We start from the raw sequence: 18,967 nt of genomic DNA on the forward strand, positions 1-18,967 counted from the left end.
AGGGGACTGGAATACATGACTTATGAGGAGAGACTGAGGGAACTGGGATTGTTTAGCATAAGAGAAGAGTGAGGGGGGATTTGATAGCTGCTTTCAACTACCTGAAAGGGGGTTCCAAAGAGGATGGATCTAGACTGTTCTCAGTGGTAGCAGATGACAGAACAAGGAGCGATGGTCTCAAGTTGCAGTGGGGGAGGTTTAGGTTGGATATTAGGAAAAACTTTTTCACTAGGAGGGTGGTGAAGCACTGGAATGGGTTACCTAGGGAGGTGGTGGAATCTCCTTCCTTAGAAGTTTTTAAGGTCAGGCTTGACAAAGCCCTGGCTGGGATGATTTAGTTGGGGTTTGGTCCTGCTTTGAGCAGGGGGTTGGACTAGATGACCTCCTGAGGTCCCTTCCAACCCTGATATTCTATGATTCTAGGTTGTTGTAATTAGCCATAAATCCAGTGTCTCTGGTCAGTCTGTGATTTTTAGTGTCTAGCACAGTAATGAATTTAAACTCCCAGGCTCGTCTTTTGGAAGGGGGCAGGTTTCTTTTGAGGATGAAGACTGAGAGGTCAGATACGGAGTGATTGCTTTGTGAAAAATATTTGCCCACAGATGATGGGGTGTTTTATCATTTCCTTGTGTGAGTTCATTTGAGAACACAGTGATTGTCTGGTTTCACCCACCTAGTGGTTATTGGGGCATTTTGTGCACTGGATGAGATACAGCATGTGTTGTGATGGGCACGTGTAGGACCCATGGATCTTGAAAGCTGTGTTGTGGAGGATGTTGATCACTGTAGCAATGGAAATACCTCGGCAGGCTTTGCAAGGGTTGTTCTGGCAGAATCTAGTGCCACTTTCAGCCGGTGCGCTGGGGCTAATATCATCCTGGGGGGTATTAACGGGAGTGTCATATATAAAACGTAGGCAATAACTGTCCCGCTCTACTCGACACTGGTGAGACCTCAACTGGAGTACTGTGTCCTGTTCTGGGGGCCACACTTTAGAAAAGATGAGGATAAATTACAGAGAGTCCAGAGGAGAACAACAAAAATGAGTAAAGATTTCAAAAACCGTGACCGATGATGAAAAGTTAAAAAACTGGACATGTTCAGTCTTGAGAAAAAAAGATCTGGAGGAAGGTAGAACAAAAAGTCATGGATGTGATCTGCAGCAAAGGAGATGTAGGTTAGATATTAGGAAAAGCTTTCTAACTCTAAGGGTAGATGAAGCTCTGGAACAGGCATCCAAGGGAGGTTGTGGAGGTTTTTAAGAACAGGTTGCACAAACCCCTGTCAGAGATGATCTAGGTTTACTGACTTCTTCAGGTCCCATCTAGCCTGACATGTCTATGATTCTATACAACTTTTGCAGAGTCTAAACAGGTTCAGATCCAGGCCCGTCTCTCTGCTAAAAACTTCTGGAAATCCAAAGGATCATTCATCACATCATTTTCACCGCCATTGCTCAGCTCCCTAGCACTGTGAAAAGTAATGCACATTGGAAAACATAATCCCAACTATACATATACAATGATGGGGGTCTGAATTAGCTGTTACCGCTCAAGAAAGAGATCTTAGAGTCATTGTGGACAGTTCACTAAAAACATTCACTCAATGTGCAGCAGCTGTCAAAAAAGCTAACAATGTTGGGAATCATTAGACAAGGGATAGATAAGACAGAAAATATCATATTGCCACTATATAAATCCATGGTACGCCCACATCTGGAATACTGTATGCCGATGTGGTCACCCCATCTCAAAAAAGATCTACTGGAATTGGAAAAGGTTCAGAAAATTGCAACAAAAATGATGAGGGGTCTGGAAGGCTGCCATATGAGGAGAGATTAATAAGACTGGGACTTTTCAGTTTGGAAAAGAGATGACTAAGATGGATGATCAAGGTCTATAAAATCATGACTGGTGTGGAGAAAGTAAATAAGGAAGTGTTATTTACTCCTTCTCATAACATAAGAACTAGGGGTCACCAAACGAAATGAATAGGTAGGAGGTTTAAAACAAACAAAAGGAAGTATTTTTTCATACAAGGCACAGTCAACCTGTGGAACTCCTTGCCAGAAGATGTTGTGAAGGCCAAGACTATAACAGAGTTCAAAAAAGACCTAGATAAGTTCATGGAAGATAGGTCCATCAATGGCTATTAGCCAGGATGGGCAGGGATGATGTCCCCTAGTCTCTGTCTGCCAGAAGCTGGGAATGGACCTTTGGTGTGACCCAGTTTGGCAGTTCTTATGCTCTTATGTCTTCAGCAGACTGCAGTGTAATGCTAGTGTTAAAGTCCAGAATAATGGGTTCACTGTGCAGGCCAGATAACACAAACTACACACGTAGCAGAATGCAGCCTAGAAATGCGACAAATGCACATGCAAGAGTGTCTCTTTACCGGTGAAGGTGTCGAGCTCAGCTGTGGACGGTGTTGGCTCCGGAGGGGTAGGCGGTGGGAACAAAGGAGCGGCCCCGGGTGGAGGAATGTAGGAAACCTGCAGGTTGAGGATGGCCTGGAGAACAGAGAAGGATCATTATAAAAGGCTCATATGCAATACGACTGAGTAGGTCATTACAGAACAAGTCTCAGTGGTTTCAAGTGCATTGTTCCCTCCTCACGTTTGCCAGGGATCATTCCAGGCTGAAAGAAATTGCAGAGTTAAATACATCACTGCCGTACCAGGTATTGCGCATGCAATGCACCTATCCTTCTGTCCATTATCTCAAGAGCACACCTGCTAGGCTGCCCAGTGACCCAGGTACATCCCAACAGGATGCACTTGCTGCGCAAATAAACATACCAGGATGCTGAGCCTGCAAATAATACCTTTATCTAGCACTCTTCATCAGTAGCTCTTGAAGCACTTTACATGGGGGTCAGTTTAATCATCCTCATTTTACAGAGGGGAAACTGAGGCACAGAGAGGGGACGTGACTTGCCCAACATGACCCACTAGGCCATGAACAGAAGCCACGGCTCTGGCATCCCAAGCCAGTACACCATCCAAGGAGAGGACTCAAAACTGAAAGGCTTAAAATGCTCCTACTGGCCTTCTTTTCTGAACTCATTATGGTGCGGCGGGGGAAAGCGACAGCTCTGTCCTTGAAAGGGTTTCTGCCTTCTGGGCTCCCGCAAAATAATCATTTTTATAGCACAGAAAATTCCCAGTTCCGTCCTAGCTAAATGGATACATCCCCACCCCATCCAGCTTCCCCCAGCCATTCAAGAAGTAACAGAGCACTGATGTTGGCTGCTTTTTAGACAATTTGAAGATGCACGTGTGATTAAATAATCGGCCAGTAGAGGGCAGCTCTAGACTGTTTAGTGTCTCTAAAGCCAAAGAATTGAGAAACTTCCTCAGAAACGGAAAAGGAAGCAGAGCTGGAGGGACACAGCCGGGCAAGGGGCAGGACTGGGGGCTAGTGGTGCATAGTGTCGAGGGACCAGAGGCACGGGTTCTATTCCCAGTGCTGCCGGTGACTGCTATGGTACGTTGGGCGGCTCCGCATCTCTGTACCGTCGTCTCCACATCTGTAAAACAGGGACAAGGCTGCCAACCTTCAAGAATTTTCGAGAAGGCTTCTTAAAGTGCTCAGACCTCCGTCAATGAGAAAGGCAAAGGCACTCTCCCTGGATCTGAACACATGTCACGGGCAAGGTTAGCTGTCAAAAAGGAGCCACTGTTATTAATTATTCACAGATTTTGTTCATAGATTCCCAGGCCAGAAGGGACCTCCTGCATCACACAGACCCTACGACTGTCCCAAAATAACTCCTAGTGCAGAAACACATCCACTCTTGATTTAAAAATTGTCTGTGCTGGAGAATCCATCATGACCCTGGGGAAACTGTTCCACTCGTTAATTACTCTCACTGTTAAAACGTGACGCCTCATTTCCTGGCTGAATTTGTCTAGCTTCAACTTCCAGCCCTTGGATCGTCTTATACCTTTCTGAAGAGCCCATGATTAAATGTCTGTTCTCCAGGCAGGTACTTATAGTCTGTGATCAAGTCATCCCTGAGCCTTCTCTTGGCTAAGCTAAATAGATTGAGCTCCTGGAGTCTCTCGCTATAAGGCAGGTTTTCTAACCCTCTAATCATTCTCCTGGTTCTTCTCTGAAATTTCTCAACAACCTTCTTAAACTGTGGGCACCAGAACTGGACACGGTACTCCAGAAGTGGTCACACCAATGATAAATACAGAGGTAAAATAACCTCTCTACTCCTCCTGGAGAGTCCCATTTATGCATCTAAAGATCACATTCGCCCTTCTGGCCACAGCATCACACTGGGAGCTCACGTTCAGCTGATTATCCACCAGGACCCCCAAATCTTTTTCAGAGTCCCTGCTTCTCAAGATAGAGTCCCCCGTCCTGTAAGTGAGGCCTACATCCTTTGTTCCCAGATGTAGATATTTATAGTCAGCGATATTTAAATCCATGTATTGTTTGCTTGTATCCAGCTTATCAAGCAATCCAGATCACTCTGTGTCAGTGACCTGTCTTCTTCATTATTTCCCACTCTCCCAATTTTTGTGTCATCTGCAAACCTTACCCGTGATGATTCTATGTTTTTCTTCCAGGTCATTGATAAAAATGTCAAATAACATAGGGCTCAGAACTGATCCCTGCTGCTCCCCACTAGAAACACACCCCCTTCATGAGGATTCCCCATTTACAGTTACATTTTGAGACTGATCAGTTAGACTCAGACTTTAAGGCCAGAAGGGACCATCGGGATCATCTAGTCTGACCTCCTGCACATTGCAGGCCACAGAACCTCACCCACCCACTCCTGTAATAGGCCCCTAACCTCTGGCTGAGTCAGGGACGCCGGAATGGGGAGCAGAGGGGTTCAGGGGGCCACGGCCCTCCCACTTTTCATCACGGGCCCTGCCCCTCCTCTTTCCCCCAAGACCCCGCCCCCTGGCCAGGCCGGCAGCTGGAACTCGGCCAGCTCTGGAGAGCCTGGGGTGGGGGGCCCTGAGAGCAGCCCCCAGCCCGTGTCCCCACCCCACAGGGACCCCCACCCAAGGCAGATGGAGGGTCTGCAGCACTTCACAGCTGCCAACATGGCTCTTACTCCAGACAGGGGGCAGGTCCTCGGTGCTGCAGCCCAGCCATAGTAAGAGCCGTGTGGGCAGCTGTGGGGAGCTGCGGACCCTCCACCTGCCCTTGGCTGGGGTCCCGGGGGCCAGGACACAGGCTGGGGGCTGCTCTCAGGCTCTCCCACCCCAGGCAGGCAGAGGATCCGCAGCTGTCCAGAGCTGCCTTGGCTCCCCAGCCAGGCTCCAGCTGCCGGCCTGGCCAGGGGGCGGGGCCACAAGGGGAAGGGGGGGCCACAGAGGAGGCAGCGGCCCCTCTCCTTCCCCCGCCCCCACACTTTTGGGAAGGCTCACCACCCCTGGGCTGAGTTACTGAAGTCCCAGATCATGATTTACGGACTTCAGGTTAAGAGTCAACCATTTACACTAGTTTAAACCTGTAAGTGACCCATGCCCCATGTTCCAGCAGGAGGCAAAAAATCTGTGACAATCTGACCTGGGGGAAAATTCCTTCCTGACCCTGAACATTTTGGCAAGATCCAGCAGCCAGTCACCTGGGAAAGAATCCTCTGCAGTAACTCAGAGCCCTCCCCGTCGAGTGTCCCATCACCAGCCACTGGGGATATTTGCTACTAGCCGTCGCAGATCGGCTACATGCCTTGTAGTCAGTCTCCTCAGACCATCCCTTCTCTAGCTCAGTCTTGAAACCATTTAGGTTTTTTGCCCGCACTGCTCCCCTTGGGAGCCTGTTCCAGAACTTCACTCCTCTGGTGGTTAGAAACTTTCGCCTAATTTCGAGCCTAAACTGTTGATGGCCGGTTTATAGCCATTGGTTCGTATGTCCACATTGACACTTAACTTAAATAACTCCTCTCCCTCCCTGGTATTTATCCCTCTGATGTATTTATACAGAGAAATCATATCTCCCCTCAGCCTTTGTTTGGTTAGGCTCAATAAGCCAAGCTCTCTGAGTCTCTTCACATACAGTAGGTTTTCCATTCCTCAGATCACCTTAGTAGCCTTCTTTGCACCTGTTCCAGTTTGAATTCATCCTTCTTACATGTGGCAGACCAGAACTGCACACAATATTCCAGATGAGGGCTCACCAGTGCCTTGTATAATGGTACTAACACTTCTCTCTCTCTCTCTCTACTGGAAATACCTTGTCTGATGCATCCTAGGATCACATTAGCCTTTCTCACAGCTGCAGCATATTGGCAGCTCATAGTCATCCTGTAGTCAACCAATACACCTACGTCTTTCTTCTCCTCTGTTGCTTCCAACTCCTAAGTCCCCACTTTATAGTTAGCCAGCTTTTAATCCATTTAATGTGTGCCGTTTTAATTTTACATCATTCTAATTTTTTAATCAAAATGTCATGCGGGAGCAAGTGAATCCCTTTACAGAAATCTATGTGTATTATTACCACAGCACCTAGAAGCTCCATTCATGGCTCAGGTCCTCACTATGCAAGGCGCTGTACAATCACAGAATAAAAAGCCGGTTCCTGCCCCAAAGAGCTAACAATCTAAGCGCATTCCTCAGTAACTCAAACCAATGCCCAGATTGACTTGCAACCTGACAGAACATTGAATCTTCACTTGGAGAGCCAGTGGGGCAAGTCTGGGGAGGATTCGTTCTGTTTTTCAGAATTAAAACAAGACTGAATCCCTGTTTTATATGCAAATCGCAGTGTGCTGTCCATGCCTTCAAGGCAGATCAAATAGACACCCAGACAGCTGCATCCCTGCCTCTTTCTGGAAATGGAATCTATCTTGGAGGGGGAGGTGGTTGTCCCATCTGTACGAACAGCAGATTGCAACACCCTAAAATCTGGTGTATGCTAGATGGAGGATTTTATGTCAGTAACAATTCAGTCCCAAGATGAAACCTTAACAGCCAAAAAGAGATTCACAGCCTCTCTACTGTCCATCTGCAAATGCACTAACAAACTGCACCAGGGAAACAGGAACTTTCTACTGTAAATCCTCAGCTGTTGACACATTTTATTCAACTGGGATCTTATCATATATAACAAGGTGAGCAAGGCTCGAGACTTCCATGGAAAAGAACAGGGAGTCCCAGGGCAAAGGTATCAGTCATTCATAGATTTCAGAGTAGCAGCCGTGTTAGTCTGTATTCGCAAAAAGAAAAGGAGTACTTGTGGCACCTTAGAGACTAACAAATTTATTAGAGCATAAGCTTTCGTGAGCTACAGCTCACTTAAATGCATCCGATGAAGTGAGCTGTAGCTCACGAAAGCTTGTGCTCTAATAAATTTGTTAGTCTCTAAGGTGCCACAAGTACTCCTTTTCTTTTTACTATAAGGAGAGTGATCACTTAAGATGAGCCATCACCAGCGGGGGTGGGGGGAGGAGGAGGAGGAAAACCTTTCATGGTGACAAGCAAGATGGGCCATTTCCAGCAGTTAACAAGAACATCTGAAAAAAGAAAAGGAGTACTTGTGGCACCTTAGAGACTAACAAATTTTGTTAGTACTCCTTTTCTTTTTGCGAATACAGACTAACACGGCTGCTACTCTGAAAAAAGAACATCTGAGGAACAGTGTGGGGTGGGGTGGGGGGGAGAAATAACATGGAGAAATAGTTTTACTTTGGAAAACCTTTCATGGTGACAAGCAAGTCATTCATAGATGGCACTCTTCTTTCTGCTTCAATGTCCCACTGTGGCAGAGCTGGTCAAAAAGAAGAGACAAATGAGATTGATTTTTTTTTTAATTTTGAAAAATTTTGGCCAGCTATAGGGGACAAATTTCACAAAAAATTCCACCAGTTTTTTCCTCAATTTTTTTAACATTTGAAACATGGTTGAAATTTTAATATTTGAAAACATTTAACTAGCTCCAGGACTGGAGAGAGCTGTGATGCTGGAAATGCCATGCTAGGGGGGAAAGAGTAGAAGGAAAAACAGGATGGTACAAAGTAAGGGAAGGGATTAATTTTATGCTTTAGCCCAACACAAGTGACTGGGCTCAATGCAAAGGTCACTGGGTGACATTCTCTGGCCTGTGCCAGACAGGACATCAGACCACATGATCGAATGGTCCCTTCTGGCCTTAAACTCTAGGAATTTACAAACTACCTTCTCTTCCACACACTGGCTTTCCCGCTGCTGCTGCTCCTGCCATCTCAGCATGCAAGTGGAAGGAATTTTCCTCCAGGGCAGATTGGAAGAGGCCCTGGAGGTTTTTCGCCTTCCTCTGTAGCATGAGGCACGGGTCACTTGAGGGAGGCTTCTCTGCTCCTTGAAGTCTTTAAACCACAATTTGAGGACTTCAATAGCTCAGACATAGGTGAGGTTTTTCGTAAGAGTGGGTGGGTGAGATTCTGTGGCCTGCGCTGTGCAGGAGGTCAGACTAGATGATCAGAATGGTCCCTTCTGACCTTAGTATCTATGAATCTAAGTGACAATTGCTCTGTGTACCCACAAAATGCCCAGTTGGCACAACTGAACTGCTCTATCACCTCTACCCACTTTCTCACCCACTTATACCAGCTGTGAAGGTTATTATACAGCAGCATTCAGAAGTGCAAACCCCAAATGTTCACGTCAGGTCCCAAAAAGCACGAGATTGGTTTAAAACCATGAGATGTTCATAAAAAATCATCTTTGTATTTGCCGGTTGGTCTTTCAGCCTTTAGCAGGGCTTGCTTCCAGTCTTTTCTCGGCAATCCACTCACTACTTTTTAAAAGAATAAAAGGGGAGATTTTCACCTAATCACAGGATCTAGGAGCAGGAGAGCTAAGAAAGCTCTGGACACCATGAGACTCACAACAGATTCACAGCGCATTGGCAACACTGACTTACACACACTGCAGAATTTGACCTACCAGTTTGGAACTTGATCCTCAGTGAGGAAGTACGTGTCCATTTGTTTGGACTTTAATTGCAGGCTGCTTCCAGAGGAGAGGCTCTAACAGGCTAACCAAAGTGACTGAGGGATGAAGTGAACTCACTCCTGTGGGGAAGCTTGCAGAAGCTCATCTGAGCGGTTACTGATCAATGGTACCATGCTATAGATGTGCCTGGTGCTGGACAGTTCAGACACAGATGGAGTCTCTACCTCTGAGAGACTGGCAGTCTAAGCTTTCGTTTAACAGAAGAATGAAGTGCAAGCGGGGCCCGTCGCGAGACAGCGTGGTTCCATGACATTCCAGTTAAAGAGGCATTGCCTGGCAGGTGGGTAAAGACTGGAGGAGTGAGCGCTTTTGCATGCCCAAGCAACGCTGACTGGGCCCAAATCGCAGATCCAGTGATGATTCTTTCCAGAGCAGTTACACAGTGACGGTGTGGAAAGGGGACAGGAATCACAAGCAGATGAACACACACCCCACCCATTCCATGCACGGATGTTTAATCCATCTCCTGAATTGTCTACCAACCCTGCCAGTCTAGCCTCTGCTGTCCTCCTCCCACTGTGAAGTATTTTATCTCCCACTGAGATCAGTTCAGGTGAATGATGGGTTGACTGCAGAACTTCCCGAGGCCCCCCCCCACCCCAAGCTGCCCTTTTGCCAGTCTTTAAAACCAATAACACCGAAGCTAACTCTCAGAACCAGATTGTGCCTCAGCCCCTGGGGCGTCTCCTACTCCCTATTCTGTAGCCCCAGAGATGGCAGACCATGGGTTGGTTCTCAAACTGGGATTCAGGATCCTTGCCCCTCTTAGGGGTCACAAAGAGGTGTCAGGGACTCACAACTAGAGCTTGTCAGGAAATCGGTGACAAAAGCTCTTTTCAGCAGAAAACGCAGATCCATCAAATCTAAAACATCTTGTGGGAACGGGCCATTTCCATGAGTTTCTTCCTACCCAAAAACATTGTGGAAAATATTGTGAATTTGTCAAAATGTTTCAAGATTTTGAAAATGAAAAATTGCGGGATTTTGTTCAAAAAGTCTTTTTGCTTTGAAATTTAAGCTAGTTATAGCAAAAAAAATGTACATGGCCTATACTGAAACAAAATTGATCAACTCAAACTGATTTTTTTTTTTTTTTAAGTTTGCAAAGGTTTTCGGGATTTCAATTTTTCATCTCAATTCAGGCGGGAAATGTTTTCAATATCTCAAAAAATGTCATGGGACAGGAAATCCATTAACCAGCCAGCTCTCCTCGCTATCCCCTGCCCCGGGGAAGTGTTAGGGGGTATAGGCTAAATGGGAGGAGAATTTCGAGGTGAAAGAGGATCCTGGTGTGGAATAGCTTGAGAGCAACGGCAGCAAACCCAGTGTTGAAAAATCCCATGATATTTAAGGTAACGTCATGATTCTTGATTCCTTGGGTTTGCAGTGCTGCCTCTCACTTTGGGTGCCTTCATTTTTAATTGCCCAACCTGAGACACCTTCGGCCTGATTTTCAGGGCAGTTGTCTAGCCACAGCTCTGGTGATTTTTTATTATTTTCCCCCTTATACTAGGCACTACATAAGCACAAAAGAGATCACGCTGAGAGCTCATGTTCAGCTGATTATCCACCACAACCCAAATATTTTTCAGAGTTCCTGCTTCCCAGCATAGAGCCCCCCCATCCTGTAAGTGAGGTCTACATTCTTTGTTTCTAGATGTAGACATTTACATTAAAACCCATACTGTTTGCTTGCACCTAGTTTCCCAAGTGATCCAGATCCCATTGAACTGGTGACCAGTCCTCTTCATTATTAAATATAAAGGGAAGGGTAAACACCTTTAAATCCCTCCTGGCCAGAGGAAAACCCCTTTCACCTGTAAAGGGTTAAGAAGCTAGGATAACCTCGCTGGCACCTGACCACAATGACCAGTGAGGAGACAAGATACTTTCAAAGCTGGAGGGGAGGAGAAATAAAGGCTCTCTCTGTCTGTGTGATGCTTTTGCCGGGAACAGAACAGGAATGGAGTCTTAGAACTTAGTAAGTAATCTAGCTACATATGCGTTAGATTCTGTTTTGTTTAAATGGCTGATAAAATAGCTGTGCTGGATGGAATGTATATTGCTGTTTTTGTGTCTTTCGTAACTTAAGGTTTTGCCTAGAGGGATTCTCTATGTTTTGAATCTGATTACCCTGTAAGGTATTTACCATTCTGATTTTACAGAGGTGATTCTTTTACTTTTTTTCTTCAATTAAAATTCTTCTTTTAAGAACAGGTTTCAGAGTAGCAGCCATGTTAGTTGCAAAAAGAAAAGGAGTACTTTGGCATCTTAGAGACTAACAAATTTATTTGATGTGACGGGGCAAGGCCAAAGGCTATAGAAAAGTAGTCTTATTGGGATCCAGGAAGTGGGCGGGCGAAGCCCGTCCACCGCTAAAGGATCCCCCCCAGCCTAAAAGGGGGATCCACAGGACCTAGATACCCAAAAAATTCCGGGGGACAACTAATAGAATAACAGGGACAGGAGTGCAGTCAAAGGGTCAAACGAAGGGAACCGGACGGGGACACCGCGCAGAGAACCCCGGACAGCGCCCACTGCTCCTCAAAGGCGTCAAGGGAGTCAGAGGACGCCGCCCAGAGGAACTCTGCCCGGATACGTGAACGAACCGAGAATTGGAAATAGGCCCCACAGTCACAGGAGACTCCATCGGCCAACCTCCTCACTCTGGTTTTATAGATGGCCATTTTTGCTAGGGCCAGGAGGAGGTTGACCAGGAGATCCCGTGACTTTGTGGGGCCACGGATAGGGAGTGCATAAATGAGAAGGTGAGGGGAGAAGTGCAACCAAAAACATAATAAAATATTGGTGAGGAGCCGGAATAGGGGCTGCAGCCTGGCACACTCCAGGTATACATGTGCCAGGGTATCCCTCACGCCGCAAAAGAGGCAGGTGTCTGGGATTGAAGTGAACCGCGCCAAGTACACGCCCGTGCTCACGGCTCCGTGAAGGAGCCGCCAACTGACATCCCCGGTGGGCCTTGGTACTAAGGTGGAATATAGGCTGGCCCACCGGGGCTCCTCACCCTCCAAAGGTGACAGGAGGTCCCGCCATTTTGTATCGGGGCGGGACACAAGGGTGCGGGCGTGAAGGGTGTGGAGCACGAGCGTGTAGAGATGTTTTCTTGGCATCTCGTGCAGCCAGCTTCCAGTGAAGGGGAGAAGGGGTCGGTTGGGTCCACGGGGCAGGGGTCCAATTAAAATGTCCGGTGGGCCTGGGGTAACGGGTGGGTGGGGCGTGCCCTCGTGCAGGACCCGGTCGAGATGAACCCGAGCAGCGGGCAGCAAAGCGGCCTTCACCTCCTGAAGTACGCGCCGGGGAGTACAAGGTCTGGAAAGTCCCATGCGCTGAGCGAGCATCAGGGGATCCAGCCAGTCTCCCCGGTCATAGTCCAGGAGGTCTCCGACTCTTGTGACCTCTGCCAGGATCAACCTCTGGCGCACCAAGCAGGACTCCGCCACCTGCACACGGAGCTGGGGGTTGTGTAGCAGGGGCTCCAAGAGGAGATCTGCCTCCTCGGTGGCCACCACGGACCTAGTCGTTGTAAAGTTTCCAGGTCCGGAGGAGGTCCTGGTAGAAGACCGGCAGCCCGGAGAGGTCTCGTGGAAGACCTCTTGGATGGAGATAAAGGAGCTGCCGGTCGTATCGGAGCCCTCGGAAGCAGCGCAGGAAGGCATGCGCCAGTATGCTCCACGCCGAACTACCTGCACCATAAAGGAGCCTCTGAAGGGCCTGGAGGGGGAAGACATGGACCTGAGTGAGCAGACATTTTAGGCCCTGCCCTCCCTCCTCCAGAGGTAGATGGAGAACCCCTACAGGGACCCAGTGCAGTCCTGACCAAAAGAACTCCAGAATCGATGTCCGGAGGTTGGCCAGGAAACCCGGGGACGGGACCAGGGTGTTGAGCCGGTACCAGAGCATGGACAGGACTAGTTGATTAAGCACTAGCGCTCTCCCTCGAAGGGAGAGGCACCGGAGTAGTCCTGTCCATTTCCGGAGCCGCTCTATCACTCCGCCCTCTAAATTCTGCCAGTTCTCCGGCGGAGAGGGATGCGTGGCAGAAAGGTAAACGCCCAGATAGAGCAGCGGACCCGTGCTCCATCGGATGGCCTGAAGTGCGGGTGGGAGGGAGCTCGCCTGCCGCCAGTCCCCTACCACCAAGCCAGAGCTCTTTACCCAGTTGACCTGCACGGAGGAGGCTGCTGAATAGATAGCCTGGCAAGCCTCCACCCGCACCAAGTCGCCCGGGTCCTGGACCACGAGGAGCACGTCGTCAGCGTACGCCGACAGGACCAGCCGCAGCTCCGGCTCCCACAGCACCAACCCTGTCAACCTCCTTCGGAGGAGACAGAGGAAGGGCTCAATTGCCAGAGTGTACAGCTGGCCCGAGAGGGGGCACCCCTGCCGTACTCCTCGCCCGAAGCTGACCGGTTTGGTCAGGGTCCAGTTGAGCCTGACCAGACACTCTGCGGAGGCGTACAGCACCCGGAGAAAACTCACAAACCTGGGTCCGAAGCCAAACGCTTGCAGAGTGCTCAGGAGATACCCGTGATCCACCCTGTCGAACGCCTTCTCCTGATCTAAGGACAGGAGGGCGAATGACAGACCATCCCTACACCCGAGTTCCAATAGGTCCCGGACCACATATAGATTGTTGAAGATGCTGCGGCCCGGGACGGTGTAGGGCTGGTCTGGGTGGACCACGTCCGCCAGCACGGACCCTAGCCGCAGCGAGATGGCTTTTGCCACCGACTTTGTAGTCCGTGCTGAGGAGCGAGACGGGACGCCAATTTCGTAAATCGCAGATGTCCCCCTTCTTCGGCAATAAGGCGAGCACGGCTCGCCTGCACGAAAGAGGGAGGACCCCGCTCTGCAAAGACTCGGCCCAGACGGTGACTAGGTCTGGGCCCAGGACGTCCCAGAACACGCGGTAGAACTCCACGGTCAGCCCGTCCATGCCCAGAGATTTATTGGTGGGCATGCGACGGAGGGCTTCCGAGAACTCGGCCAGAGTGAGAGGCAGCTCTAGCCGGTCTCGGTCGCCCGCGCTGACCGTCGGGAGCTCCTCCCAGAGCACTCTGCAAGCGTTAGGATCGGTTGGATCCGGGGAGAAAAGGCTTGCGTAGAAGGCTCTCGCCCTCCTGCACATCTCCACCCGGATCCGTGAGGAGGGTGCCATCTTCTGCCAGTAGGCAGATGACATGTTTTTTAGCCCCCCCTCTTTTTCTCCAGCGCGTAGAAGAAGCAGGAGCCGCGATCCATCTCCCGAAGGAGACGGATGCGGGATCGAACAAAGGCACCCCGGGCCCGATGGTCCTCGAGGGTCCGGAGCTCCTCCCGCTTCTCCCGGCATGCTCCGCAGAGGGGTGGATCCTTGGGGCTGCCGGCCAGACGCCTCTCCATCTCTAAGACCTCCCGTTCCAACTGCTCTATCGCCGCATCCCTCTGTCGGCTGGCGCCCCGGATGTAGTCACGGCAGAAGAGCCGGGCGCGCACCTTCCCTAGATCCCACCACTGCCACGCCGAGGGAAAGGCACGCCGCTGCCCTCGCCAGGCCAGCCAGAACTCCCGGAAGGATGCCATGAAGCCCGCATCCTCCAGCAAGCTGTTGTTAAAATGCCAATAGGCCGGCCCCGGCCTCTCCGCGCAGAGGGAGGCTGTCACGGTGGCTATATGATGATCAGAAAATGGGGCCGGCCGGATGCTGGAGGAGTGGGCTCGTGTAAGATGAAAGTGTGACAAATAAATGCGGTCCAACCGGGAGTGGCATGACCGATGGGCCTCCATCCGGACAAAGGTGAACGTGGAAGTGTCATCCGGGTGGTGGTCGTGCCAGACGTCCACCAGGGAGTGGTGTTCGACTATCTCCTGGAGGACGGCGACGGCGGCCAGGCTCTGCTCGGTCCCCGAGCGGTCCCGTTCCTCGAGGGTGATGTTAAAGTTCCCTCCCAGGACCAGGCACTCCTGAGGATCCAAGGTGCCGAGGAAGGCGGACGCCTGCTGATAGAATTGCAGCCGCTCCGGGCTCGCTGCTGGGGCATAGATGTTGACGAGGTTGACTACAAGCCCCTCCATGCGGACCCGGAGGTGCAGCAGGCGACCCGGCACAGCCTCGGCGACCCCCAGCACCTCGGGCCGTAGGTCGGGGGAGAACAGGGTTGCCACTCCAGCCGTATGAACTGTGAGGTGGCTAAAGTAGACCCTGTCCCCCCAATCCAGCCGCCAGCTGTCTTCGGCGGTCGGATCCGTATGGGTCTCCTGCAGGAAAACCACAGAGTACCTCCCCTCTCGAAGGAAGGAGAGCACCTGGGACCTGCGGAGACCCATCCTACAGCCACGGGTGTTCAATGTTGCCATGGTAAAGGGTGCCATGAGGAGGGCTGGGGGGGATCCTCGCCGGCCGGGACGCTCCCGGCTCCCGGCAGGCCGCGCAGCAGTCCGTGACCCACCCCGTAGGTGAGTAAGGAGTCACGGAAGTGGCGGACCCGCTGGTAGGCCGCGGCGCCCTGTCTCCCGGTCCTTTTCCCCTCCCCCATGAGGGCCCTTGCGGCCCGGAGGATTTGATTAAAGTCCCCCCATCGCTGGAGGGCAAGCTGGACTTTGTTGCGGGAGCCACGGACGTCTTCTAGGAACTCCCGCAACTCCTCTCGCAGCGCATGGGGGGCTGGGGTTATGGTCTGGTTGCTTCCCGATGGGGCCCTTGGTACAGCCCCGTGGCCCAGCGAGACGGGCAGACAGGGTGCGGACCCCCGACGGGGCTCCTGATGGGTTGGCCTGAATGCTGGGGCGATAGAGGGCGGCGGAGGGAGGATAGCAGCCCCTGGTGGGTCGGGACGGGCAAACACAAAGGCCATTCCCTGGGAGTCATCTGTTGGAAAGGGGAAGGAGACAGTCCCAGGGGTGGCAATAATATCTCGGGAGGTGGGTGGGATAAGGGCAGGGGCAGGGGTAGAGGTGAGAGTCTGGGTCGGGAGAGAGCTCTCACCGATGCCGGGCGCAAGCTCTCTGGTGGATTTGGCAGCCACGGCATCAGGAGATGGACTCTCTTCTGTCGGGCCCTCTCCCGGGAAGGAGGTCGAATGCTCCTCACCAGCGAGGGATGCCCCTGGTGGCTCAGGTTCCAGCTGCGTGGCACTGGCCGTCGCCTCAACTGGCTCGGCGGCTCTCAGCGGGGTGCCCTCTGCAGCCGGGTTGATGGAGGAGTCCAGGGGCTCCTCGGAGGTGGGAGCAGAAGCAACGATTAGGGGGAGGGAACATGGGGAAAGGGGGGCTGGAGTGAGGTCGCCCAGATCGAGACCCGCTGGCATAGGATCGTCCTCCCCCTGGGTGACCGGGGTCAGACCCAGGGCCTCGATCTCCTCATATATAGACGGGAAATTGTTTTTCGCTACCCCGGGATTCTCCCCGCCGGCACCTGACGCGATGATTGCTTCGGGGCACACTGGGGTTTCAGATGGTGCCTCGGGGGTCTTGGAGGGGAGGGACTCCTGTGGAGGGGAGATGCTGCCTTCCAATGCTGCCACGTCTTCCCCAGCCGGCTCTGGTGGGTGGAACACACCCGTGGGTAGAACGGAAGGCTCGGCATCGGTGCCCCCCTTCCTGGTCTTCCGGGGGGCCTCCGCGTCAGATGGGAGGAGCGGAGCTCGAGCCTTCCGCTTGCCTCGCTTCCCCTTGACTAGGGCCCAGCCCTCCATGGCATCATCCGGGGGCTGGCTAGCAGGGGTTGTGTCAGGGGGCAGAGGCGATGGCTCAGGGACTCGAGGGGGTAACGGTGGGGCAGCACAAGGGAGGGAAGATTCCCCTTGGGGCGGGCCCTCTCCCATGCAGGGCGGTGTCCCTGCCGCACCCTCCTCCACAGGCCTCGCCAGATTGCAAACAGCGGGGGCGGGGTTCTCCCGCTCGTCTGGGCATAGTGGGGGGGGTGCCCCTTGGGCCTGAGCAGGAGCAATGGTGGACTGGGAAGGAGGAGGGGTGGTTTCGGGCGCCGGGCAGCCAGGGGCGCCGGCGATGATGGGGCCGGTGCCCTGCCGGGGCTCGGGCGTCCCGGATGCCCCTCCTTGCCGGGCCAAGGGGCAGTCCCTCCGGACGTGCCCCATTGCCCGGCAGAGGTAGCACCGGGCCTCCCCCGTGGAGTAATGCACCCTGTAAGGGGTCCCCTGGTAGGGGACTAGGAAGGACCCCTCCAGCGCCTCTCCGTCGCGGGCCGCCGGCGGCAGTTGAAGCTGCACTTGCCGGCGGAAGGAGAGGACGTGTCGGAGGGCGGGGTCTTTGCAGCCCAACGGGAGAGGGCTGATGACAGAGATGGGCTTCCCCAAGGCAGAAAGGGCGGGTAACAGGGCGGCATTGGGGAGAAAGGGAGGGACGGAGGTCAGGACCAGGCGGACGCCCAGGTCCTCTAGCGGCTCTAAAGGGACGAACACGCCCCCCACCGCCAGGCCCTTCTCCACCGCCTCCTGGGCGGCGGCCTCCGATGCTAAGAAGAAGACGACCTTGCCATACATTTTGGAGGCCGCCACAATGGCCGTGGGCCCCACCACCCTCGCCAACGCCCGCACATAGGTCTCCACATGGGGTGAGGCGGGCACCAGGAGGCAACGGACGCCGTGCTTCCTGGTCATGGTGGGAAAGGGGCCCCGGCCGCTATAGATGGTAGTGGAGGCGGTGGGCTGGAGAAATGACGTAGCGGCAGGCGGGGGGGCTGCCACCGCCTGGGCGTATGCTCTGGGGGCCGGGGGAGGGACACCTGCAGAGCTGGTGGAGGGAACAGCGGGGAGGGGCGCCCCAGCTGGAGATGGGGCCGGGGCATTGGGGGCAGCCCCTGCCATGGAGGGCCTGGTCTTCTTAGCGGGGCCCTTTCCTTTCTTCTTCCCCTGGCCTTTCCCGCCAGCTGGGGGGGCTCCCCCCCGAATCTGAGGGGGTGAGAGACGTGGCAGCAGTGGAGGTCACCCCAGTGCCCATCACTGCTGGTGCCCCAGCGGGGGCGATGGCAGATGGTTCGGCAGCGGAGGTAGAAGCTTGGGGAGGTGATGGAGGGGTAGGTGGGGGAGGGGGAGTTTGGGCTGCTGGAGGGGTCCCACCCATCTCATCCCCGCCATCATGAGCAAGGAGGGAAGGGGGGACACCAGAAGGAGGAGGGGAGAGGGGAAGCAGGTCGACCACTCCTCCCCGCTAGGCTGCAGGCAGGGGAGGAGGGCGCCAAAAGGGGTGGGCTGGATGGGGGGCAATCAGGGGTTAGGGGTCAGTCACCGACACAAGGTGGAATTCCGGCTCCTCTTGCTGCACTAGGGGAGGGGGGGATACAACAACATTGGGGGTGCAGTGAAGAGGGTTGCAACTAAAAAGGGGAATTGCACAAGCGCATGGGAGGGGGCATGGGCACACGGAGCGAGGGGCTAAGCGGTCTGGGGGTAGAACAGGGAAACCAAGGGGCGAGCCTCAGAGGCTGGGGCGGGGCAAACAAACAAAGGCTGCAGAAGGAAATGGGCGGGGCAGGCAAACAAACTGAAGCTAGTACGGGGGGCTGGGACAAAAGGGGGGGCAAAGCTACAAGTGGCAAATGGGGCAGGTAGTAAAGGGCAAGCTGGGGGGTAGACAGTCAGGGGGGCACATGCACCCACGTGCGCTTACACAAGTCTTTTTTAGCTGGCTGCTGCTTCTGGCCCAAAGGGTGGAAATAGGGCGAGGCAAGCCAAGCAAGCAGCTGAGTCCAGAGGCAGGAGCTGAGGCAGATGGTATACAGCCGGTGGGGTAGTGGAGGGGGCAGTGGTGGTGGTAGTAGTGGTGGGGGTTGGGGGGACACACAGATGGATTGGGGGCAGCTCCACGCCACACCCCTGTGTCCCTGGAAACACAGTCAAGACCCCCACCACAAGAGCACAGTTTGAAAATTACTCAGTCTTAGGCCCCCTCCACGGTGGTCTGCAAAGTCTCTAGGTGCTCCCCCACTGGTAGATGGTCCTCTTCTGCTCCTCCTCTGGCTTCAGCAGCTCCAGCCAGGAGACTCCG

The 18,967-nt window shown here is 52.9% G+C and overlaps 1 protein-coding gene across 10 annotated transcripts in view; it reads right to left on the reverse strand.

Annotated features, from left to right (window-relative positions):
- Positions 1-18,967, reverse strand: part of DYSF (dysferlin) — a 312,032-nt gene that overhangs the window by 220,789 nt on the left and 72,276 nt on the right. For all 10 annotated transcript variants that reach the window (XM_043512839.1, XM_043512838.1, XM_043512840.1 and 7 more), the window contains exon 5: positions 2,395-2,509. In XM_043512839.1, coding sequence (XP_043368774.1) covers positions 2,395-2,509 — 115 coding nt within the window. The remainder of the gene's footprint in view (positions 1-2,394; positions 2,510-18,967) is intronic.

The sequence above is a fragment of the Dermochelys coriacea genome, chromosome 4 (genome assembly GCF_009764565.3).
Source record: "Dermochelys coriacea isolate rDerCor1 chromosome 4, rDerCor1.pri.v4, whole genome shotgun sequence".
In the NCBI taxonomy this organism is placed as follows: Eukaryota; Metazoa; Chordata; order Testudines; family Dermochelyidae; genus Dermochelys; species Dermochelys coriacea.